At 40.2% G+C, this 26,244-nt stretch overlaps 1 protein-coding gene and 1 long non-coding RNA gene across 3 annotated transcripts; both read left to right on the forward strand.

Annotated features, from left to right (window-relative positions):
• Positions 1-52: 52 nt before the first annotated feature.
• Positions 53-3,231, forward strand: LOC111262178 (protein dj-1beta). The gene is made up of 5 exons (XM_022836246.2): positions 53-301; positions 1,684-1,782; positions 1,960-2,016; positions 2,213-2,359; positions 3,012-3,231. The coding sequence occupies exons 1-5, from the start codon at positions 59-61 to the stop codon at positions 3,171-3,173; spliced, it is 708 nt and encodes a 235-aa protein (XP_022691981.1). The 5' UTR covers positions 53-58; the 3' UTR covers positions 3,174-3,231.
• A 3,744-nt stretch (positions 3,232-6,975) lies between these two features.
• On the forward strand, positions 6,976-14,604 carry LOC147753236 (uncharacterized). Of its 2 annotated transcripts, none has more exons than XR_015311836.1 (2): positions 6,976-7,769; positions 14,317-14,604. It is a non-coding gene; the product is annotated as an uncharacterized LOC147753236 (long non-coding RNA). The 2 variants fall into 2 exon arrangements; XR_015311837.1 differs by lacking the exon at positions 6,976-7,769 and adding an exon at positions 13,345-14,104.
• Positions 14,605-26,244: the final 11,640 nt, after the last annotated feature.

Genomic DNA, 26,244 nt, shown 5'->3' on the forward strand with positions numbered 1-26,244 from the left:
TAAATAAAACATTCTAGCTATACTCTTTTCGTGTTCTGTACTTCCCAACTCGTCGGAAATGACAGACATGATGGATTTAATCATTCGTGCTTTTCCACATTTACTTAAGAGTCGTACTCGAGCAGGAGAACTTCTGAAGTCATTCAGAGCATTTGGATGCCCGCATCCTGTTCGTATAGGTCCTAGAAACTTTACGACTACTTCTGTGACCATGGCTAACAAAACTGCTTGCGTGCTGCTTGCACAAGGGGCCGAGGAGATGGAAGCTGTCATTGCTATCGACTGCCTGCGCAGAGCCGGCGTGAGTAGCATTTTGCCATAAAAGCGTCCGAGAGAAACCTTTTGCACCCCATGATGATACTTAACGCAGGATAATTTCAATGATTCAAAAATCATCAGCACTATTATATACGTTAATGTATGGTCCTGTGGTATTCAATCGTTTTACAGATATTAGTGTTATTATTGTACATTTACATAAATATCTTCCTCTATTTACCGTCTTGTACGCTTATGAAATTTGTTTGTATCTGTTTGGGCGTTTAAGCATCACAATCTAATGAAATAATGAAGTGTATGAGATGGTAGAACTAAACCTTCCGATTATGTTGAACTCAGTTTTCTGAACTTGAAAACCGCTAACGCGGGGCTCGTTACGCGTCCTATGGCCCTTACACTAGAGCATATAATCTACAATATTAATTACTCACATTTTTAGCAGAGAATGATATTAAAGTATCAGTCTGTTGTCAATCGGCTGTTTCTCAACACAATGTACTAAAGAAAATAATTCGGTTCTAATTGTTTGATTCAACTCAATAATTAGTTAAAGAATTAGCCATCCTTCAAGCTAGACTGCTTTTCTGAAGTGACATAGCTCGGGTAATAGTGGTTGCGTCGGGTCGATTGAAATTTGATTTGAGATTTGGCAGTGGTAAATGTCCTAAAACTATTAGAATTCCTCTATTCAGGCATACGATATAGCGCCTTGAAGACAAGTGAAACTTCAATGCCGCGAAAGTTTGCTCTGTTTCGAAATTTTGTTACGATAAAGGCATAAATGTTACCCAGGTTTATAAAAAGTATGTGCCGTTCATTATTAAGATACGCTATCGAAATAAACGGCTTTAAGATGTTGCCGTTTTTGCCTTTGGAATTTCAACGTGAAAAATGTTTCTCATGGTGGTCGACTGATTACGGAAAAGTTGATGAAATCATTACGAACGTAAAGGAAAATTAAATGTTTTAAGTTGATTGACACACGAGTCGACGTGAAAGATCATTCGTGAAAGTTCTACGATTTTATCAGAAAAATAACAAGATTGCTGATCAAAGTGAAGCATATTTAGCTTAGTATATTTTTTGTAATGTATTCTTTGATGTAATGTAAGTTTCGCGTTCAAATGGAACGTACTTCGAGAACCTGATAGCTTATATAAGGATGCGACGACGAGGGAAAACAACGAAAGGAAATACCATTCGCACATTAAATTGGCGATGAGAAGTAATGGGTCACGTCTCCGTTTGATCTACTGCGTGAATTAAAAAATTAGAATAGTTTAAAGAGGCACAAAATTTAAACGAAACATTAAAGTTGAATTAGCTAAGAATATTGCAAAATTATTCTAGCCTCCCTAAAATATGACATGGTTTATTTTTCGTTTTCTCGTTGTTTTCCACCAGATAACTGTCACGGTTGTTGGGGTCGATGCAACCCAGGTGAAATGCAGCCGTGAGGTCACGATCGTTGCCGACAAGGCACTTGCCGACGTGGAGAACCAGGTACGTCATTACTTTTTGTCAGTCATTGCACCTGTATCCCCTTTTAACTATAAAATAGTTAAATCTACCCTGAGACAGAAATGACAGCAGAGAAAGTATCCTTATTTCAAGTGAAAAGTTTCATAGGAGTAGTAATTATCGTAAATAACATATCACATTTTATTATTTTGTATTCAGATATTCGATGTGGTTGTCCTTCCTGGAGGCCTCCAAGGAGCGAAAACGCTCTCGGCAGTAAGTTGACTGTTTTTATTGGACATTCTCAAGTGACTACAGTGTGCTTTCGAATTATGGTGCTTATTTCTTTAATATGGAGATGCTAGCAGATTCATGGAAATTGGAACAAGACTTCTTGCAGAACGGTTGCTGTTAGACCAACCTTTGACCAATTTTAGATCGAGGAAAACCGTTTCGCAAACATTTTTTTCAGAACCCTACTGTCGGGAAGATGCTAAAAGTTCAAGAAGGCGCCGGACGCATCGTGGCGGCCATCTGCGCTGCTCCAATGGCACTGGCAGCTCACGGAATCGGCAAAGGAAAGAATGCTACAATTTACCCCACCATGGAGAGTCACTTGGTAATAAACTGTCGCTTTTAGTGATACTTTTATTTATAATCTAATAGTCTATAAATCGATCCCCTGTGGTTATAAGTCCAGACGGTGACACCATTTTCGCGTGTAACAGAGATCTTCTGGACAGTACGACAGACGTATCGTGCCATATCTAAAATTACATTTTTTTGCTGGCGATGTTCAAATAATAAAAATGATTCATCATTGGATATGCAATAATTGTTTGAAACAAAATTTTCCTATTAACAGTAATACTGTATGTCTATGGGTTATCACCTAATAAATGTCGCGGCAAAACGAATTTCACCCATTATTTAAGATCTCCGCACTACTGTTTGCCAAGTAATACGTATATACGCATGTTATGGTGACACTTCGCAAGCTGTTTTGGTCTCTGGTAATGAGTAGGACTTATTTATTTAATTATTATTTATTATTTTATTTTTATTATATATATATATATATATATATTAATTATTAATTATTAATTAGTTAATTAATTAATTAATTAATAAGAAATTATTTAGAAACAAATTTTTCTTTACCATTAAAAAGTTTGATCTTGTTAGGTAAATTCGTTAGACGTTTAGCTATATATAGGCACACCATATTGACGCTGCAAGAAATCAGATAAAATCAGCGATCTCTATTTCAGCCGGGGTACAACTGCAAGGATGACAACGTTGTGGTGGATGGCAAAATGATTACTTCTCGTGGTCCTGGCACTGCGTTCCAATTTGCACTCAGAATCATTAAGGAACTTCTCGGAGAAGAAAAGGCGAAAAGCGTTGCCAAGCCAATGCTAGTCGATTTTTAACAAGCTTTCCTATGTTGTCATGCAAAAAGTAATAAAAGTAGCAGTTATAGTAGAGGAATTTCACTACTGATTCACTACTAATGATGAAACGAACTATAAGCTAAGCAAGGTATTTAAGCAATGTAAATGAGGTGTCAGCTCCACACCAGACTCCGAAAGGGATATGATAGTTGTCTGGTTGGCCCTGCATGCGATGTATGATTCATCGCTTCCATTGTATTCATTAAAATATTGGCTTCGATTGCTTTGGAAGTTTTTCATGACCTTCGTAAGATCCTTCTTGCCAAGATTAGGCGCTAGCGTTTACTCGGCAAACGTACAGATATATAGAACGCGCTACAAGATTTTCATAGCAACTCCACAGCAAATAAGGTACTAATAATTCATAGCAGCAGTTCCCCCTATTTCATGTTACCTCATTTGTTTGTAATTGCATTGAACCAGAATGAGTATCTCTTGTACCACATCAGTAATAGCGTAAGGTATAGTAATATTTGCAATCGCTAACGCTGTCAATAGTTAAAATATTGCAGAGCAACTAATTGCTCTTTTCGCGCTTGTGAGTCTGAAGCAGTCTCTCCGATTGCACAACGAAATATGCGCACCGAAATAGTATAAATACATTTGTTTTACTTCATCGGAAAACGTATATATTCGCTATGCAGCTCAACAGAGTTTATAGGAAATTCGTACTCACTCTTCATATCGTTGTCTTTTTCACATCGTAGAGCAAAATACCCTGCAAGGAATCCTGTTCTCTGCATTCGTAATGCGTCGGTTTACCAATTTCGTATCAATGAAATGCTTGGTGAAACAGCGGTAGGTGATGAAAGGGATGAAGCAAATGCTGAGTTCGAATCAAGCATTAGACAAACTTTAGTCTAATTCAGAAATGGCAGATTTCCGATGCCAATTCGCTTTGCACTAAAACTAGAGTTAATAGGGGCTTGCTTGTCCGACAGAACCTGAGTAACATCTTCAATTTTGAAGGAACGATCCCGAGATTAGAATCTATTAGATACAGCTAAGTGGAGATTGACTTACTTTCTAATAAAGTTTACGGCATGCTGTGGTGGTGTGCAGAGTATTTAGTTTGATCTTCTTTCGTAATAAGCTAACTAACTTATTGGAAACACGAACTTGACTTGTGAATGTGACAGCTATGTTGTTAACTATGTAACTATTAACAAAAAACAATTGCACGACTGTTCGGGTTTAGTCAAAAGATGATCACCCATATGATTATTATGTATGCAAAAAGCAGCTTCTAAGACTAAAAGAATTGAAACGGCTCGACGCTGATCATTTTATAACAAACTAACTGTAGATGCCAGGTGATACGTAATAAGGCTGAAGTTCATGTTCATTTACGAAGACTAACAACAAACAATATTATCTTAGCATGGATGCGGAACAGATGCTTCTGATCGAAAACTTTCTGCAAATGGACAAGGCTATAATACTAGAGGCAATTCAACCTGCGAGACTCTTAAAGGCTACACTTTCCCTTTTTTCTACTACGTTGGCAAAGCGTTTGATTGAATTAAGGAATATCATACGAAAGCCTAATTAATTTTAGCCCTGCCGATTAATCTCGTCCTCATTTTGCTCGCTCGCGTGTGTTGTATTATTAGGTCATTATAGGTGTACTGCAACGCTGTCATCGTTCAGAATCAGAGTAATATGGGGAGCATGCGAGTGATACTAGACCCGATGAACTACGAACTGAGAATGAATCTACGCATTTGTTACAGACAAAGGTCATTAATAAAACTGTGATTTGGATGTGGGAATCTGGAAGCGCGGTCAGGCATGAAAGCGCAAGCAAATCTTCGGAAGTCAATTATAATGCGCAATATGCAGTACATCTGCAACTGGCATTGCAATACATAATCTCTGTTATATAATAATATACTCCCGACGTTATTGAACTAGAAACCCAGTAAGGATATAATATTACTACTATTATTAAAATAGATTTAAAAAAAAACTACAGCATACGTACGCAGTTCGATGTCGAATTCTCAACATATCTATAAAAGGTGACGTAAGTTGCGTTACTTCCCCTATAGGTAAAAGATGCGCGCTGTATGTGAGACACGTTTCAAATTTTCTATAGGCTAATTGGGTTACTTTTAAGGTGATGACAACGCATAGAAGATGCCGCAATGCGCTTCTTAAGGCTGAATATATAGATCACACGACTACGCCAACATTATCTGCAATGGGCCGTTCGTGATGCCACTTGCACCCGAGCGCCGAGTGGTCCGTTGCGATGGTGATTTGATATTATTAGGTGAACCGCAAGAATCATGAGAGCGGGATCGTTTGGCCAGCTTACAAGACACTGCGGGAAGCCTCGATGTCTGATTGACATTTCAAGACCACTGCGAGCAGATGATATATTTGACCGGGAGTGGTTAAGGCTGCAATTAGCACTACCAAAACGTGACAGTATTGTAGATCGGTGCAGACGTATACGGCTTCTGGCGCGACATTTTCTGTCGTCAAATGCTGATGCTTTCTTTCACTGCCAGTTCATTCATTTCTGGTTTATGTAAAGTACGTGGTTTTCCTTTTGAGGAGCACGTACCTTTCTTTCCTTCCATTTTCGCAGGTATGCAAAGTACGGTATTTGTGTCGATTCTATTGATCTGTTTGTCCATATTCCCATAGATAATAATGCTACTGTCATCACGCAAGAAATTTTGTGAGCGGCTATCGTAAATAAAACGCAGACGATTGTTTGACTACGTCATGCGTTGTTGACTGGATACAGAGAATATAGACATGAATACCATACTATATACCCAAAATTGAGTTTTTGAAGCCTATGTAGATTTACAGTTTCATACAAGCTCGCGCATGTGGTTTCTTTCCGGTTTGCGAACTACGTTCATTAATATATTTGAAAGTCCGTTTTCTAAAATCTATTACGTTTGACACGATGCAATACACAGATTTTACCCAGAATTTTTATTATTAAATTATCGGCCCCAGCTTAAAATAATATTGACTATCTTTGTGGTTTGTTTATATAATGTCTATTACGGACGTGTAAATCTTAAAATCTTGAACATGACTCTTTTGAGAATAACTTAAAGTCAACAACGAATATATTCTGGGCGATAGGATGAATACGTGACCGTTCTAGGACAACAAATTGATCACCGAGTAATGCCGAACTGATTGTTAAGCAGGAAGCTTTCTTAGGTCGCCTCTGCCCAGTGCCCATTAACACTGAAGTACCTTAGTCTACACGGTAATAGTTCCTCATTCTTATCAAATGGATGTGAGAGATTAGATCATATATAATGAAAAGCTACTCTATTAATTAATCATGAATCACTATATATCACATGAATTATAATCAACTAGGTGGTAGTCGAGCGTTTTTTTTTTTGAAAATGCATCGTTATAAATATGCTCGAGGCCAAGCGTTATTTGATGATTTTTGAGGTGTTGTAGTAGCAGCAAGTTTAGCAAGGCGTAGTAGGCAAGCAATCGGCTGATAAATTGGAATTCAAAAGCTAAATTGTGTTCCATGGGGCGACCAAAAATGATCATTCGCTCATGAGCATATCAGTTGGGTTAGTCGATATATGGCTTTCGCATTTCATTACGAAACCCTTTTGTATTGCGTCGAATAGACATGACGACGTGAGAGAGAGAGGCTGACGAGGCTGCTGCTATACTGGCTCAGAACCTAAACAGAGAAAAGGCTAAGATCCCAAAACGTGAGACGCACGTGTTCCCTCCGCGCACATTTCGATGAGGAGTCGCCAGGTGGCGCTGTTGCGAATGGAGGAGCCGGCCCTGCTCCAGCAGCTTAAACGGGCCCGCGTGGCCTTCCAACTCAGTTGGTCTGATGCCGGCATAGGGGAGACACGCGCGGTCTTCCACCGCTTCGTTGAGTCAGTCGGCAGAGCCGCAAAATCTAGTCATTTTGTCTCGAACGCTTCTGAATTACATACATGGACAGCAGCCGATTGGTGTTCTTGTCGTATGTACCAGTATTGCCGTAAATTGTTTGGGTGAGACCCTATCAACAGCAGTAGTAGCCGTAGCAGTCGGTGCTGATAGAATACCGCACAGAAGTATAGTGCAAATAATTTCCTATTCGTTTCCACACTATAAAAAAAAAAGTGCTGTTAAGGTGAATGTGAGAGTCATCGTTTTGATTATTTTGAGAGAACTTAAGTGCCGCAATGCCAGATAAAAAGTTCGTGGACTGGCCAAGGGTGCCTGGGCAGGGCGACGAAGTTTGCGGGTGAAGCTAGCTTGTGTGCGGCCATTCGAAAAAAACAAATAGAAAAACTTTGTTTTTTTTTTTGTTCATTTTGTGTTGTAAGCTTCGCTATTGGATTACAGTGTTGTGTTTGTCTGCTTAAGTTACTCTCGCTTCGGCCCAACTTGGAGTGTGAGTGCGTGTGATCGGTGTGAGTGCCCGGTGCCAGTGAATTGGCATGGGGCACTATCAACCCCGGCCTCAGGAAGTGACCCAGTCGGGGTCGCTCCGGGCCACTGTCACTGTGTTCTTGGGATATGTAGTGCTCTATCTTGGATTACTGTGCTCTCTCATCGCTCGAATATCAGGTATTTTAAAGGGCTACACCGCCGCATTGCTCAAAGTTCATTGTATGTTACACACATATCTATTTATAGGAGTGGCGCTGGGAGCTTTACCGTAGCACATACATATGCAGCGTTGGGCCTTTGGTATGCTACTTTTCGTGAATCAAGTCTTTGTTTACCAAGTAGCGGCTCACGAACTCCTAGTTAAGCTGGATGATATTCAACGTAATTGTAAATTTGCTAATTATAACAGCTGTGATAGCCACGCAGGCTTTTTGATGACTCAACCCACTGTATGCTTTTGATATAGGACCTATCTTTACCGATGGACTTCTTTGTATATATTTTTGGAAATATTCGTTATGTGCACCATCTATTCATTGCTATTTGAAAGCTCACCCGAGCTTTCGCCTGTAGGCTTATTAATCTATAAGTATGTGTAATAGGTAGGATTCGTAAAACGTGCATTGGTTGAATGGTTATGTTCGTTCAATGTAATACGTCGAGTAATAGAAAGAGATTGAGTTGTCTCTTTTCGTCCTAGATACAATTATTTATGAAAGCAACGTTTCTTCGTGATACATAAAAGTGAAAAATCATTTTACCTATTGTATTTTAAGTATGGTTTAAATATGTCAATACACATATTTAGCGAGGTGCTCTAGCGGTCTCAGGGTAATGAAATCACGAGTGGGTTATGCGTACGAGGTTACGCTGGAAAACTTTGAATACCAAACGCATGTTTACTACAGATAATACTAGTTCATAAGAAGACTTACATAATGTAAACTGGTAGTACGAATTTGTTTATGGACAACATCGAAATAAGCAATAGATAGCTTCGTATCCATTGGCCTGGGTTTGGGCGGAGTAACTTGCATTAGTTGCCCTACGTCTATTATATAAATAGTGATCGGGAAGTACGCTCAAAGCTCGCTTGGTCTAGTAATGTACATTATTCCTTTTGCTTATTATCATATGATTTATCTACGTTTTAGCAATTTATACTTGTTTAGTACAACGCATAATGCTTACCTCGGATTTTCATTGCTTTTATAGCTATTTATGTCCACTGATGTGGCAGGAGCTATTCAGGCCAGCGCCGTTACAGTAGCTGAAGATACTAATGCTATGTATTCACTATGATTCACGTAATCCCGTTAGACCAGTCTAAGCGTCGCTATGGCTATTATATGCTTTTAAGGCTAGTATGCGAAACATTCATTGTATTGCCGATCGCAAGTGACTTGAGTTGAGAGCTGCCCTAGATCCGTCTGGAGCTAAATTCACCTAGTTCTCCTCCGATTTGTTAAACCGTAACAGTAAACTGAACAAACATAAACAAACCATTCAGTGGCCCGAAACTGCAGCAGCAGCAGCAGCAGCGCCACCATCTGCCGCAACAGCATCAGCAGCATGCTGCTATAAACATAAATACAAAAGACTCATCGATTGCTATTATGAAAGCCACAATCGTCGTTGGTGCAGTTGCGGCAAGACTACTTCCGGCGTGGTGGTAAGAACGGGCGGAAATGTACTGCGCGCGTTGTAAAACGAACATTTGAAAGCTCAGACAAGCCTAGCATTGTTAGCAAGGCTGGCATATTATTACAACACCACATCGTATCGCAATTCACTCTTTGCATAACAGGACGCTACAATGTATCCCGACAATTTCCAGCAGAAATGGAATACGATGTCATTCGAGAGCACAACACTATGTTCAAGTCCGCAAGATCCATTTGAGACAAAAGCACTACCATATACTAAAATTTCTGTCGAACAAGTTCCGCTAATTTACTGGCAGCTGTATGATATAACTTGTTACTGCCGTATGCTCTGAAGAAAATGGTGTACTACCTCTACCGTCACTGAGCCGCTTAACCTATTGACCATTGCCTTTCAGATTAAAAGTCGTATAACAGAATCTATTTTCTTGTCCCCCGGGGGGGGGGGGGGTATTATTATACTTTTAAAAATAAATATTTCTAAAAATGCTAATAACCATATATATTCATACTGTGTGTGTACATGTAAGATCAAGAAACACAAGAGTCACATTGAAAAGATTCTGATGGTGCAATTTCGATATATCGATGGACTTCGATTTAAATTTGGAATGTTTTTAAATTTTATATTATTTATATGAAGTAGCCAATCTTGCACAAACCTGGCTATTCATAGTAAAGCTTCTCTAATGACACCTTGCCTATGATTGAGTGTTCGTCTAAAGTGTTCCAAGACACGGTTATAGTAACCTCCAATAGGTAAATATCCATTTTCGGGCGCCACAGACCAAAAGCCATTCTGGGTGGGCTGCTCGCCTCAAACATTGTGATCATCATATTCCCTACAGGTAATCTTTTGTCGGGTAATTTACCGTTTAAGTTATTTACCAAATGAAAATTTATAGGGAACTGCTCACCTATATGTGCCTTGCGAATGAATTTGAGGCGTAACGATAAATTCACGGGTAGTGCCAGCCCAGGCAACCAGAAAGCCGCTTGCTCCCTACATGTATTTACTTATACCCTTTCTTTGTTTTAATTACAAAATTAGTACTCTAGGTAAACGCCCTATGCACATTTGAGAATCAATCGAAAGCTCTCAGAAATATAGCAGGTGACAACTGCGGCCGTTGCAGTAACCCATGAATTAGAGCTGCTTACTGATGTTACTCGAGCTAGAGGGAGCATATTTTTCAAGTTGTTAGGATTTGCATGAAAAAGAAGTTAGCATGTCAACACCCATGGGTCAATTGCTTAAACGTTAAAGACTAATTATATGATACGGACTCTACCCTCGCGCTGGCATAGATCGTATGTACTAGCGAAGGTCGGTCGTTCTTTCAATGGCAGCACGAGAGTTTTGCCTCGAGTAAGTAAACGGCCACAGTTTGATCATCATACTTCGTGATACTCGCTTAAACTCCGGTTGTAAATGAACATCTCCGCCTATTACTAGGTATTGAATGTTTATGGAATGTCATGCACTCATTTGGTTTGTGTGTTGCATGGGCACGCTTGCTAAACGACCATCCCTCATACATGCATGTTGTGGAGACGTTTTGACATCGGATTCGCCATTCAGTCACAGGCCAACGTTCACCTGCATCCGTATATACGGCAGAACGCCAATGTTGATTTAAGTTTTCACGTACATAAAGGCCTTGCTTGCCCTTTTAAGTTAAGTAGGTGTCTGTGATGATGTCCAAGTATGCCTTGAATATATGCGTACGGGTTTAACGCTTTCCGTATAAGCTGTAAATGTAGACGAAGAGGAAGCAGCGGACAGTATTAGCACACGGGGCCAGTTTCAGATTGAAGGAAAATATCACTGCACGAGTTTCAACTTTTTATATAACACATACACCATTCGTTAGTGGAATCAACGAATGAAATACGACTTATCGAACATTATTATGTCTATAAGAATATTTATTAGTTATGGGAGTGAACATCTTAATTCCTCTAGTCCTTGTAATCGGCTTATGCGCGTCGCTCCTTTTGAAGCTCCTATGAAGCTCAAACGAACGAAAGAAGCAGCAGTACTATTTATACTCTATCTAAGTAAGTATCTATTTGAGATTCTATTATATAATATCAGCCCATTCAAACCAATGACTGGGATTCGAAGTGATCGGCTAGCCCTTGACAAGTATGGCCTACGGCTGCTATATAAATCTGGACACAAAGCAGTCGCATTGTTTTCTGCTCTTTTTTTGTTTGGTAAAAGGTTCAGACCTATTTCGTCCACTTTATAGGTACCATAATGCGCTGTTTTCGCGTAATATTCTTTCTACGCATGATCAGTAACGAACGATTATTGGTCTATCAGTCCATTCCGGGTCTGAGCAATTTGTCTTCTATTTACGAATCTCCTTATGATCATCATTATCATTAAGGAAAAGACAGCAGTGATTTCATACGTGAGTCGTTAACTTCGTGTGCTTACGGTTAACCTCAGCCTAGCTTCGCTGGCATTGTGTCAGTTGATCTATCTGTTTAGATGATAGACTTGTTGTGAGTTAGTCGGAAGATTCACTAAAAGTCAACGAAAGAGTGCTCGCTTTTGTTAGCCTCACAATGAACATTCACGTCGTCGGATTACTTAAGCCAACTACCATTATTCAGTTACAAGCTTTAGCCATAGTCTGGCCCGTAACCATAGTCTGCCACTAACATTGCAATGAAACTTACTGTAATCCATTCCTTTATTATGATTGCCGCTGTAGGACGTTACCTGATTCGGCCTCGTTTGAGGCTCGTCTATTTCTTTTGCTCAACGTAATGAACAAATTAACTCATAGAGAAACAAGTCACTGTTCTGTCGCTCGAACGCGTCGTTGTTGGGAATGGTTTTACAGTTCCATGTTCAGGATTGCACGGGGTACGGCGGCGAGGGTTACGACTTAACGGCCGATAATTTCTGCCATTTTTTCGACCAACGTTGTCCCATCAGTTCAACGTAAATCTAAATGTTCAACGAACTGCGGGAATTGATTTTGTCCTAGTCCTATATTGAGACGAATTCTTATAGGTGGACGAGCTTCAGATAATCGAGATTGCACAAATGTCCTTATGCAGATGACTGTATAAGGACATCGAATTCTATTGTTTCTGTGAGTCACCGCAATCGTCTTCAGTTTGTCAGAGACCAAACTTGCCGCATGATGAGTGACAGAAGCAAAACGTATTGGCTACGACAGACCTTTCGCCTCAGCAGCAAGCAGAATATGGCAGCTACGTCTGCTGCTGACGAAATAGCATGGTCAAGAAAGCAAAAACAGGCAACAGCAAACGACAAATATGGCAAGTCATTTGTTCTGTTGGGCAGTCCAGACAACTGGGCAGGCCAGTGAATTTGTCTTTTCCCATTTTCACTCCTCATCCTGCGTGATTCGGCCCAAATCAATCTCTACCTACGTTGAACAGAATCAACATCCGAATTTTGTTAGCACTACCATTAGGTCTGCGTAGTTTGAAAACTGTTTTTATGGCTCCAGAAAATTTGTTGCATTTCACACGGATTTACCACGAGGCAGTTATCAAGCGCGCAGGCTATTTGATCAGCAGATGTAAAATACTTTCTGCGCATATATAGTCCAGAAACACCGACCAGAAGCGCTGGATTCTATTCTTATTGCAAGCTGGTGACCTTACAAGTAGAACAAAATCGTTACACCGGTCTCTTATATATCGAACTTGCCATAACTAGCGCTTCTCCCTTACAATGACAACTATCGCCTGACTAATTACAAGCCTTGGTATTGTTATTATTAGTTTGCAGCATAGTCTTGCAGCCTATATCTCCACAATAACTGTCTCCAGGCATGCCTTTTTCAGTATCTCCTACGTTATCATTTGAACCACCTTAAACGATGATTGATTGTTAGAGGACGAACACGTTTGGATATATATTCATCGTTCCAGTTCCCTATCCAAACGACTGTGCACACTGGTTAACTGCCGTTGATACGGGCGGTCAAGGGGAAAATTTACCGAATAACTTGATTTAGTTTTTAGACGGCGAGGTACGCATTGTGTTTAATATTATCGGAATATCACCGGTCCCTAAAGATACTTGGGAGTGCCACTTGCAAAATTTAGACCCATATCGTTGACAGATTTTACTAGGCTTTGGCCGATTCTCAGTACAAAAGCTATAGCTACAGATAATCGCACAGTTAAGCTTATGGATCCAGGTTATAACAGCTACTCGATATTCTTGTATCCGAGTAGGCTATAATTAGACACAGATTTGAGGAGCTACGCCTGTACTGCTCCATATCGTTACGTTTATCGTTAAATGTAGAACTAAATAGTGGTACCCGCACCAACACGTTGACGGGGTATAGTAGACACCCACTCGAACGAGTAAACGTTTAGTCCTTATGGAGACCTTAAAGACACTTACGGGTTTTCGTATTGGCGGTGCAGTGAATTTGGACAGCTCCAACGAACCGCTGATCTTTAATTGAAGCATTTTGTCAAAATTAAGCGTTCTTGTGCTATTCAAGTATTTATATAATAACTAAAAGAGAAAATGCAAGGCCCATGGTCCTAGGCGTCCGCGGGAGGAAGGCGGAAAAAAAAACATTTCATTAGTTTATCTGTGAGTTCGACCGAGCGACTAGATGTAACCTTCTATTATATTAAGTACGTAAGAAAACGTATTGGCAGCTGTTTCTTGTTTACCACTTTGCAGGTTACGGTTAAGGGTTTAAGTGAAATGATATAGAATAAGTGGCTTTGCAAAGACGTACGTATTTTAGCCAATAGCAGGTGGCGTGTGGACAACTATAGGCCTGCAGTAACTTACCAGGCCCCATGCGCACAGTGCTCGACGCGCTAAGTGTGCGTATGTAACGAAAATTGTATAATGTTTTCTTGTTAATTGCTTAAAATGCAAAAAAAAATTATCTATGATCACCAGAGATATAATAGTTATTATTATTATTCTTAGTATAGTTGTTGCTTTTATTTTCAGATGAGTATTTTCTGTGCCGCGACGGTAGCCCATCATTAACACGGTAGTTCGTAACAATATTGATCGCTTTGTATTGCAGGTATACTACGGCCCGGTTTGGCCTTGAGCGCTACAGGAAAGGCCGCTATCGTTGAGTCAATTATGATCATATTATAGCATGTATGCAAAATTAACTTTAGGAACTCATCGGCGTTTTTATGGACCAAAAAAGTAAATTATGCGATCCTTGTTTGTGCAGTTTGCCAATCTGTGAGCCGTTAGATTTCAAGCTAAATCGTTACTTCAAAATAAATCGTTTGTTTAATTAACAACAGGGGAATATGTTATGGCATGGTTTATTACGGGAAAATATGGCTGTTCGTTCACGTTTTTATACGTAATCGTCATTTCGAGAAACTAGTGACGGATAGCAATAATCGATGCTTTAAAGATAACAACTTATTCCATGCTGCATAGCGGACATTGATTAAACACAAGTATCCGGAAGTTGCAAAACCGAATACCTAGATAGATCTCAATGCTAAGTAAGCGGTAGCTCGAAACGTTAGCGCAACGACGATCCATACCGTTACTGACTCATTACGAAATGACAAAAGCGTGACTATGGGCTTTCTAGAATCATCGCCCTATGCGGTAACGTGTTTACATCACTCTATTCCGATACATTAAAGTCTTAGTTATAAATATAGAATCGTCATAAAAGTTACATTGACGTCATGCAACAATATGATACATTGGCAAGGAATGTGATCTATTGATATTTACAAACCCTGCTTGTACCTAAGTTAACTGCTCATCGTTTTCAAAATTTTAAAGGTAACTTTACCTTTATTGCGAACATTCGGTAATAATTAGATAATAAATAGGAATTTTTTTGCGTACGATTCAAGCTGAAAAAGATTTAGTGAAAAAATTGCTAATTGTTTTATAAGAATTTCGACAGGAACGAGCACTCTTACTGTTCGTATTATACAAGACCTAATTAAATATCACACAAGGTATGAGCATGCCTTTATACTACTTTTGATTAGGTGATCTGATGCCAGGAGTTTATCAACTTTCTAAAACGACCCATGAAGAGACCTACATTAGAAATGGGTTGATAGGAATTAATGAATGAAAGGTTATTTTCGCGTGCCCCTATTCAGATAAATGTATTCCTAGCTCCTATAGTGTTTCTATACTGTTATATGTACTACTTTTCTGCATTGAGTTTAACATTCCAGAATCAACGTCGAAGCTAGCATATGCCCGCCTGCCATCTGCGGCGGTACTCTGAGCAATAATGCTATAGCATTTTTCTGCGGAGTTTGTTTTCAGAAGGCTCAAATGTTCTTACTTTTCATTGTTCACACCTCCGAAGTACTAACCGAACATTGTAATTAATGTACACTTTCGATGATATATTTGTACCCGAAAAATAAGACCAATGACGAATGAGCGTCGGCGAAAAAGTCTGTGTCATAAACCTGTGCTGCGGCGCGTACCAATATTTACATAGATATGTATATATACATACATATATGTGTATGTATATACATATATATACGTACATATATATGTATACATAGTTGTACATTCGAATTCTCAAATTAATAACATGAGTTTATCGCTCAGTTGTTTAGCCGGTGTCAAGTAATTTATTCTGTCTATTTGCAACGAATTTAAAATAGTTCCACCGCGATTCGGACCAGATATTTTGGGGGAATATTTCATACTACGACCTCTTAGATTTTGTAAATGTAAATTTTAAGCCACTTATGTCAAAGTGCAATTTACTGTTTCGCTGTTTCTGTGATTTCCTAAATCAGCCGCAGTCTTTTACGATTTTTGCCCCTTTTTATCAGGCGAATCGTAGGGAGCTTCCAGTCAGGTGACCATTGTGGGAGCAAGTGCCATGCTCGTGACAAATGACACTGGCAGACAGAGTCCGTTCGCGCTGGAAAATGAAACACGTGAAGCCAAAAGTCCACATAGGAACATGGACACGAGATGACCATCTGCAGCTACGTTCGCTTTTCGAAGCTATAATACGAGCTCCGTTCCGCTTTTTGTTATCAGCTTGACCTAGCGCTCCTTTTAGTTCTGGCGGCCACACCCGAAGTCCCTTTTCACCAAAAAATTTTGTTGCACCTTAATTACTAAATCGAATACGGAATCTACTGCTGGGTAGCTGTCTTTAGGAAAGCCATCGCAGTAAATCTATATGATGATATCAAAAGCCAATGCGGTAAGCTTTCGCGTAGTGTTGGAAGCATCGTTTGATTCGGTATTCGTTAGCACCCGACTTCGAAGACTTGAGCCCTGCCTTCTTTTTGTCATCCGCTATCGCGCAAAGTGACGGCTATTACTTGCTCAGTGGCCTAAAGTTAGAAAAATTACAAGAACCAAGCTCAATACATGCGTGTATCGCCAAAGATAGCATTAGCTTTTCTTGTTCACTGGAATTAATGGCTGACTTCTTGAAATCGATAACCAATGCATGAAAGCCAATTAGTTTATTAGACTGGAAATGTGCTCGCGCTTTTTTTTACTCTCTCTCACCTCTTTTTACTGTGGGGATAATAAGGCATTACTTTGCGCTGGCCTCGTCATTGTTCGGGACTTTCTCGTACCTTTCCACTAAACCATGTCTGCTGTCTCATCAGTTAGTAGCGAGTTTCGTCTCAAAAGTTTTCCTGTCTCGTGTCGAAAGTAAGGCCACCATGGTGATTGCCCAGTGAACGGAGAAAGTAAAAATATGTCGGCACAAGGTTCAAAGAACACGGAGGGTGCAACAGAACTTTTCATTCGAAGTCCAAAAAGGCAGCTTTGACGATGTTCGCCCCGTGTGGCCTCGTGTCGTTATGAAGCAGACTGGCCTGATTTCGTCTATCGGGCCTTTTCTCTCGAATAGCCTGCTTGACTCAATAGAACTGGGCTAAATGAACGCGCGAATCAATGGTCTGCATCATGGGAAGCAAGTTCCGGTGAATCAGACCCTTGCTATTTAAGCATATATTTTTTGGGAAAAGGTTTATCTGAACTCTAAACATTGGCTGCTTTCTTGCAGCCGGCTATTCTGATCTCTGATACGTGTTGACGTACAGACATCAACTCTTTCTTATAATTGGTGACGATTCTCTGAGAAAACTAATAGTCGCGTAACGCTCAATGTTGATATGCAGCGTTCAGCCATGTTCAAATTCACAAGCTATAAGTTTCTGTGCAAACCCATAGAACTTGAAGTAGTTAGCGACGCGCGTGTCGCCTCAGCCCATCGGCTGTGGCTATTTGTCGGGCGCTTTCCTTCGAAAGTGTTTTCGAATGGTAACCGTCAAACGCGCAGGATCGGCTACGAAGGGTCCTCTAAGTCTGGGGTACGAAAGCATAGCAAACTACCTTTGCGCAGCTCTTTGCGATCACGTCATTACCACACATAAAACAGATCCGAGCTGTTTCGGTAGCCGTTTGGCTGCGACCAAATGCAGAGTACAAAAGGTGTCAGAAATGCACTTCTTGCCACCTGGAGCATCCGACTTTAAGGAGTTTGAAATTGCAACTGGACAATATTGCTATACTACGTTGATGGGGCAAGAAAAGCTTTCACGAACGGTGTATCGGAAGTCAACAACAAGCGAGACAAAACGGAGAAGAGAATTTTTTTGAAGCGGGGGCACTTTTACCCCACCCAATACATTAGTAATGAGCAACCACAAAAAAAGCAGAACAATGTTGATGGAGGAGGACGAGGAAAAGGACGACAGCGTCTAATCAAACTCCTCTCAGTAAGAACCTTGAGGACACTTCAATGGAAAGCAAGATGAAATGACGAGGTTCGTCGTCTGCTGCATTTGTCAGTTAAATGGTCTCGTATATTTTTATTATTATAATGGTTGGCAGCATGGCTGGTGTGCGCTTCTATCGCTCTGCATTCAACCCTAATTTATCATCATCATTCTTATTTAAACGGCGTGTATGCTGATGTATCTTTGATTAGTCACGGAAACTAGCTTCGTGGGTGATATATGGCCATTAGCATTTCACAGCGACAAAAGTATGTGTTCGGTTATATCCAACTCAGACGACCGGATACGTTTTAATACTATTATTAAGTTACAAGCTGATTTACTTGCTAATATTGTATTGATTTATGATCTCAATAAAGTAGTAACAAGGTGGTCTAATGTATGTATCTTTAGGTGCCCCTTATTTATTTAGAAAATGTTGTGCAGCGGAGCCCGTTGTGATCGACCCGTCCATCCTAATATTGCCGCGCGATTGTCCCGAAAGCTAAAATGTTTGTATCAAGACGCTTTAATTAGCATAAAAAATCAACATAGAAATTTGTTAACTATCTGCAGCTTATTCTAGCTTTACAAAACAGGAAGCTTGTTTGCGTTGAGACTAGTTATAATTTTTCCGTATTCTAGAAGCTCGTACGCATTTTATTAGATATGGAAGCATTTTTGCCTAGGCTCCACTTTTAGGTTTTTATTCGAACTGGGAACTCTTAATCAGGTTATTGTAGCGATTTAATAGATAAGTCTCAGCGTGGAGCCAAGTTCAGATTACCGACAGCGGCGTCCGAAGGCTGGATACACGTCCTTAAAATCGATGATTACTCGTGGTCATGAGGGCGAACCTCGCGAAGCAAAGACAATAAAAAAGAGCAGCGAGAAAAGTGTTGCCTTTAAATCTAGTCTACATTTGATTAAACATGCTAATTCAGTTATTAAGAAGCACTTGTTGGCACCCTATACATGAATGAAGCCATTTGATTTAAGGCTAAAGCGACAAGTATTACGTTCTTTTTATCCTGTCTTGAAAAAAAAACCCAATCATATTCTAATATGTACGCACGAGCCCGTACGTGTAGATGGAGTGTCCACTATATCATGCACTGGCGCGACTTATAAATTAATAATTAAATCAGTTCTACAAGGGTTACAGTATTTTTTTTCGTTTAATCCTCTCCTTTTCTATGGGGGCGACGGTATTTTTTTCAAAGAAAAAACGTCCGCTTTGTTTCCTATTCTGTTTCGTTTTCACGGAGGCGTCGATGTTTAATAATTGACACTATAAGAATCTGCAAGCACTTCCATCTGTTTCAATTTTTTTAGACGCGCGCCACAACATCGACATCTCAGGTTCAGTAGCAAGACTCGTTCGTGCTATTGCTGGCAATCGACCATTGTCGGGCTTTCCCTTCCCCTGGCAATACCAGAAAGTCTTCTTCGATGATAATAACAATAGTTATCATATCTTAAATATCATTCTAACAAATTGCGTTTGATCTAAAAAAAGAAACATTAACTGAGCTACTCGAGCTCAGTATAGCAAATGACGGCCATTATTACAGAGATCAGTAGTAATAACGTATTCATTTATATCTCGTTCTACGAAGAATGATGAAATGAATTGTTGCTAACTAAATCTTTTAACAAAGAAAATGACATCGTGTATATACATGATGCTAAAGAAGAGCTTGCATTACCTTGTCATGATAAATCGATTCTACCAGGTGCTGATCCGAACTACCCCACTGCTCCTAGATCTGGCGACAAATATTTAGGAGGATCCCTAGGTTCGTCAATTCGACATATAACAATGCCTTTCTTAAAGCAAAAGGTTTAGCAGAGGGAATAATCTGATTCTCATCGGTACAGTTTTTTTTCCATAATTTTTACTAAGCATTTATTTATTGACAAAATTTGCTTGAACGCTATCCTATACTATAGCCCATCGTTGAGAGATGTGCGGTAAGCCGGGTCTGGAAGTCATCCCATTTCTAATCCTCCTTCTGTTTTTAATAGCAGAGACAGCTGTTTGGACACTTGTTCACTAGACAATTCCCTATAGTTCTAGTTACAGCCGCATATTACCCTACGTAAATCAACGAGTTAATGGCGCCCCAGTTTTCGTAACTCGTCGACTATCCGTCTTTTCGTTTGGAGCGGAATGAATGTTGCCTATAAAAACGAAGGTTACCTGTGCCGATGCGGAACCGGACAAACAGCAGAAGCAACAACGAGGCGTCCCGATTTCAGTCCAATTGGCGCATTTTTTTTTTGCACGATTCACGCGGCCCTATCAACACTCTTTGTCCTTGCGATTGGAGCATCATGTTTTGACATCTAGTATACAATTAAAGGTTCACAAAAGCAGACATTTTCATTGAACCAGCAACTAATCAGACGGTTATAGTCTATTTGATTAGAACTAGTTATAGGATACTCTGAAACTTCTGGTATGCATTGGCTCAGTGCCTTGCCAAACTTAATTGTGCCTTGAGTGACCCTTAGAAGCGTGCACTGCAAGTTAAAACTTGCACATAGAAGAATAATCGGCACATAGCATCTTTTCGACCATGTTTTTTTCTTCGCATGATCGTAATCCAGGCACTACATACATATCTGTGCTTCAATTAACTCATTTGGTGCTATACAGCTTACAGCCATAGATACTCCTGAGTAATAGAAACACCTATACACAATTACCAAGTGTAGCATCAACCAAGTTACTTTTTCTACGACCCTCGACTGCTTCCAGAAACAGGCATAATGTTACCCAATACTACACTGCTTGTTAGTTCTTTAGTTTATTTGCCTTCAATTGGCCTATCCATGTATGTGTGCGGATGTACGTGTGCACGTATGGGGCAGGATCGGAAAACTAGATTCCTAACAGAGCTGGCTAGCAGTATCGGTACGCCCATAATGAGTATACTAATCGAACTAAAATATGAAATAACAAAATAATTTGGATATGTGTGTGGCGGTTTATTGTTGTTACTTCGGCAATGCTCGTAGTATTACTAAAGGCCCTTCTCAACGAGACGGAGCCGAAACGCGCTAAATCCGCCTGGAACGATTATGACGGCAACGGTCTTTATTAACGGCTTTTATAGATAATGATAAATCGATAGAGAGAGAGACAGACACAGATGCACATACCCACCTGTCTGTACAGGTGTCGTCGATTCTAATCAGGTTAATTCACGTTTCTCTTTGTGTTTGAAGAAGAACATTTAATTAGTCATCATCATCATCATCATCGTACGGTAATGAACGGCCAGAAGCACAGAACGATATTTTCTTAAAACATATTCGATGACGGCTGATGTCTCTGAAATAATCTGAAGAATATCCCGATTATTTTTAAAATAGGACACTGGCGGGACCCTGAAAGGGGCCACGGCCACTAGTATTGACAAAAGCCCTTCCAGTCGAATAGTTAACATCACAATACTGTGCGTGAATGCTAAATGCTGAAGTATATATATAAGCAGAGATATATGCTTCGACTTTGGACATGTATTGAACCAAAAATGCCTCTAGGGCTGTCTATGTAGATTATAGAACTTTGTCAGTATTGCGGCGGAAAACATGCGGCGGAGAATATGATACATATCTATCTATACTTAAATTATAATGGGTGTTACTTCAAATTTCTCTACAGCTGTTCAGATGGAAGTTTGTAACTTTTGCTGATTTTGTGCTTTCCACGTATATATGTTTGTAACGAATTCAAGTATCTTATACTGTGCTTGTGTGCGAATGCGGTCCGCATCAGTTACATTGAAAGGTGGTCATTTTACGCCCGTAGAATGTACCATCCAAAAAAAACACCTAAAGGGTGACACTTGCACCATGTTAAGCTGCCATAAAAACAAATTTAACAATTAAAATACTGTAGACTCCATGGTTTAATTTTCTGTTTGCTTAAAAAAAACCTGGGAACGTTACTTAAAAGTCTATCTTCGTTGTTTCTTCATTCGAACCGTGAAAAGCAACCACGTTAGTAAAATGGCAGTAGGCAAGAAGGCATAAAAGAGGCAGAAAGTCTTCGGAGATAAAAATGCGTTGATTACGATGAGGATCACTGTCATCGTAATGGTAATGGTGATGATGATAGTGACTCAAGCGCGCTTCGAGAGGTAAAGTGTTTAACATTCAAAGCTCCAGTCAATCTTTCTCGTCGGCCCACCGTCATCGGCGTCGTAGTCATTGTGACTGCGTCATCGCGGCCGCCGCCGCCGCCACCGTCATCGTCGCAACAACCCAGTTAGCGACAGTTAACTATGCAGGTGCCAGTATTATTTGTGCTTCTGCTGAGGCTGCCTGAATTTCGGTTTCGACACCAGCGAGCTTCGAAGAAAAACATCGACGTTTCAGCCGAGCTCCGTCAGCAGCGTGCGGCCATAGAGAGCTGAGCAGCGACGATAGCAAGCGTGTGTTTGATGGTTCCGCAATTGCTGGCGAAGGTATCGCTATGCAATCGGCCGTTGGCAAAAGAGCAGAGAAAGAAAAGACAACGAAAAAAAAAAAAAAAAAAAGAAAGAAGAAACAAGTGAACTCCTCGTAGATCAGAAGCGGCAGCGGAGCCACTGACGGAACGAGCGACGATAACGAAGCGCCGATGCTTTGCTGTCGCTCCGGCAACGCGAAAAGTGAGTGGGGAAAAGCTGCCAGCCAGCCAGCCAGTCAAACAGGGCCAGCGAAGCAAGGCCGGGCGAATCTTCCGCAAGGCAAAACTCAGTTGAAACAGAAGCGAAAAAAGTTGAGTTGAAAAGGAAGTGTTGCAAAAGAACGAGACCCTGCTCGTCTACTTTGTAGACGAACAAAACAGAGAGACGGCCAGACGGAACATGAGGCAATTACGAGTATATAGTGTTCACGCAGCAAATTGGGAGCGGTAGCATTTCATGCGATGTTTTGGCGATAAAATCTTAAATAATCTGAAATGAAGACGGATCTACACCCTTGCACTGAACATACGTCGCCTGCGAATTCGCATGAACATAAATACATGTGAAGGCATAAAAAGATCGGAACTCGTTGCTTTCGGCATGCTTACTTGTTAGTGATGCTATTGTCGTCTTAATATGCCAGAGGGCAAGAAGAATTCATGTAGAGTAAACGCCATCAATACGATACGTACGGGAACGACTGCTCCCGAGCTGAGGTGCGGAATCTTGTGTGAGTTACGCCAGGTCTATCTGGCGGTAACGAGCAATGCTAGCTTGGGTTCGAGCTAGGACCCGCAGGTAAAGTGCACGATGACGGACGCAGTACTTGCTCAGTTATGGTGTCGGCTATGCGCGAGTTATGGTACATGCAAGTGTCTCTCTTCCTAGAAATTAGTAGGAAGAGGGGGCCTCCAGTAAAAGGCGTAATATTGCGGACGCTGTACATTACCAAAAAAAAAAAAATGAAACAATGAGGCCGCCATTGTAAATGCATTGTTCGTAATGTCATATGTATCAGGAAGTGTACAGATGCACTGTCTGATTTACGAGTCCCAAAAATACGAAAACACTGCGACCGGTATTTGTTGTCCTGCAGTGTGTTATTTTTTGTTACACAGAATTGGTAGGATTCGTAACAACAAACTAATAAACACTTAGAACGGCACAGGACCCGTACAAAGTAGCTTCGTTATTCATATGACTCTTGCCGAACATTTAAATACGTTAAATGTCATCTACAATAAAAAATACGCACTACTATAAACCCTATTGTACATGTACAGGTAACAGTAAACGACTGATAGAGAATTGTTTCCACACACGAGGCGCATATGTATCGTGTGCGGTCGCCGTGGACCTTTCTGACTGTATCGGTACGTTTATTCAGTGTATTTTATATAGTATTTCCTAGCAGCAGGATCGTCGAGATAATAATACGAAACGTAAAATGAGTAAATATAGGTATGAGCAGACGAATTAAAGCATAATTAGCAATAGTGATTGAAAATAAAATAATAAAAAAATATGGTTGTTGTAGATATAGTAAGTTAGCATACTGCGTGGCCCGAGATATTGAACACAAGAAGAGTGCACGAAAATTGCATTCTGTGTGCACGATTTTCTCGCTCGGTAGATGTGTTGTGTTTGTAACAGTTAATGCCGAGGCCAGTTGTAGGCGGTTGCGCGTGGACGAAGTCGCTGATACACACTTTTCCTTTAGAAGCACCGGAAACATAAAGATAGGGAAGATGAGGCGCACGCGTCGTCACAAAGCTGCAACAATTTCAGGTTTATTTCTTCCATAAGCCTGCTTTCTCGATCGTTTTTCTGTTAGTCGGATCTCTGATTTCTGTTCCCTTCAGCTTCACCGTCCGCTCTTAACCTGTTCTTATTCCTTTCGTTCAAGTGCCCCACAAGTGATACTTGTTGAATACTGCTAAGCTTTTTGGTAGCTATAATATTTCAGTTTGTAGCCGTCGTACTATATAATACGTGTTATAAATATTGCTACAAGTAAAAGGCAGACACTGACAAAAACGTGCTTATGGAATGGTGTTATGGTTTTTGTTCTTATTATCAGATATATTAACTTGATAATTCACAGACAGCGTTGTGGCTCGCTGAGTATGTCTTTCCGCTTATAGAAGCCGTAAAAGGAAGTTAGCTACAATGCGAGACTGAAGCCATTTGCATCTGCGGAGGGGTGGCTCTCAAGGCGTATGCGTCTGACTTTTCAAATCGCATTTTACGCTACTGTCATAATATGAATATTTGTCCAACGCTCGTCCATGAACTCATTCATATTGATACATTCAAAAATTACGGGCGATTATTCTGCTACTAATATCACGGGTCGAACATAGTGAGACGTACTATAGCATCTAAGCCAGCTGGGCATAGAAAATTCATGATCCCAGAACCGTACGTTGACCACGAATTCCCTTTATCGAGCTCTATGTCCATATGCGGTCGAATACATACAGATAGTAACAGAAAAATTGTCAATGGATCTTTTCAACGGATGGACTTCATTATAATAAATATCTTCGATGAAGTAAGATAAGCTTCGTTGAAGAGTTAGCTAAGTCTTAACAAATTCATGTAGTGCTAAAATTGCATATATAAGTTGAGTGGCACGTGAAAATTCCATGTAATAAGCTGATTCGCTTTCGACACACTGTGAAGTATAGTAAATGGATATATTCTTTTATATAATCGGCAAAGCGATCGTTTCGTCAGATACAAACGCTAGGTCGACAATCTTAATAAGGGCTTTCATTGTTAAGTGTACGATAAGCAGAGGAATGGCTTCATATAATTAAGGAGGACGTACAAGGGAACGTTAGACCTCGTCTAGAATATAATAAATTGGTCCTAAGGCTGACTATCGCTTTTAGATATCCAGCATCAAAAAAAAAACATAATCAACAAGCGAGGTTGGATCGATTCACGATAGCGGCTGCACAGCAACGACTGTCGTTAACTTAACTTGGAAAGTGGTAACTTGCCATTGAATTATACGTCGACCATTACTCACAATTGATAACGAGTGAAATAATGCCAAATCCTCATTCGGTTCGCTCACAATTAAGCTCAGGGAACTGACTTATCTGACTATGTGACCAGGTATCAAGGCTAGCGTTTGTGCAGCAGACCAATAATAATTCAACGAACAAAACATAATTTTCTAAGTAAGATACCGCGCTTCATGAACGAATGTATCGTTTGCTTTATAACTAAGTAACTTTGTTAGTTGTCGTCAAATGAGCATAAGGATAACAAACTGGCTAACTTAGTTGCTTGTCGTTAGTTGGCAAGACGACGTTGGAAAACAGCACTACCGTGCATCCTAACCAATTTTTATCGTATTAGAGAACAACGGTCAACTAAAACTTTCCCAAGTAGGCCTATCTGTCTGATTTCGCTGACACTAGCTTTAAGGGAGGTTTGTTTTTAGCCTAACAAAAACGTCCCAATTGTTACAAATAAACTCTTAGGGGCAAAGGGACGTACGTGATGCATTGAGTTTAAGGGACTAAAGATCATCATTATCATAAGTGCTGTTATTTAAGTAGTAATAATACCAGTTTAAAAACATTTGGCCAGTATGTATGATTTTTCTATTCATAGTGACATGAAAATAAGTATGATGCTTAGAAGAAGCTCGTCTGGTACTGAATCATCGAACCCCTACAAATCCCAATCGAGAACCTTATGGATACGATTGATTATCGCTGATTCATAACTTTTAGGAAATAATAGGAGACAAAGTAAGTG

The sequence above is a fragment of the Varroa jacobsoni genome, unplaced genomic scaffold (genome assembly GCF_002532875.2).
Source record: "Varroa jacobsoni isolate VJ856 unplaced genomic scaffold, vjacob_1.0 scaffold_631, whole genome shotgun sequence".
Taxonomy (NCBI): domain Eukaryota; kingdom Metazoa; phylum Arthropoda; class Arachnida; order Mesostigmata; family Varroidae; genus Varroa; species Varroa jacobsoni.

Coding starts and splice junctions, on each gene's coding strand:
- LOC111262178 (XM_022836246.2), top strand. CDS start 59: ATGACAGACATGATGGATTTAATCATTCGTGCTTTTCCACATTTACTT. Junction 2,017..2,212: donor GAGCGAAAACGCTCTCGGCA/GTAAGTTGACTG, acceptor CATTTTTTTCAG/AACCCTACTGTCGGGAAGAT. Junction 2,360..3,011: donor CCACCATGGAGAGTCACTTG/GTAATAAACTGT, acceptor TCTCTATTTCAG/CCGGGGTACAACTGCAAGGA.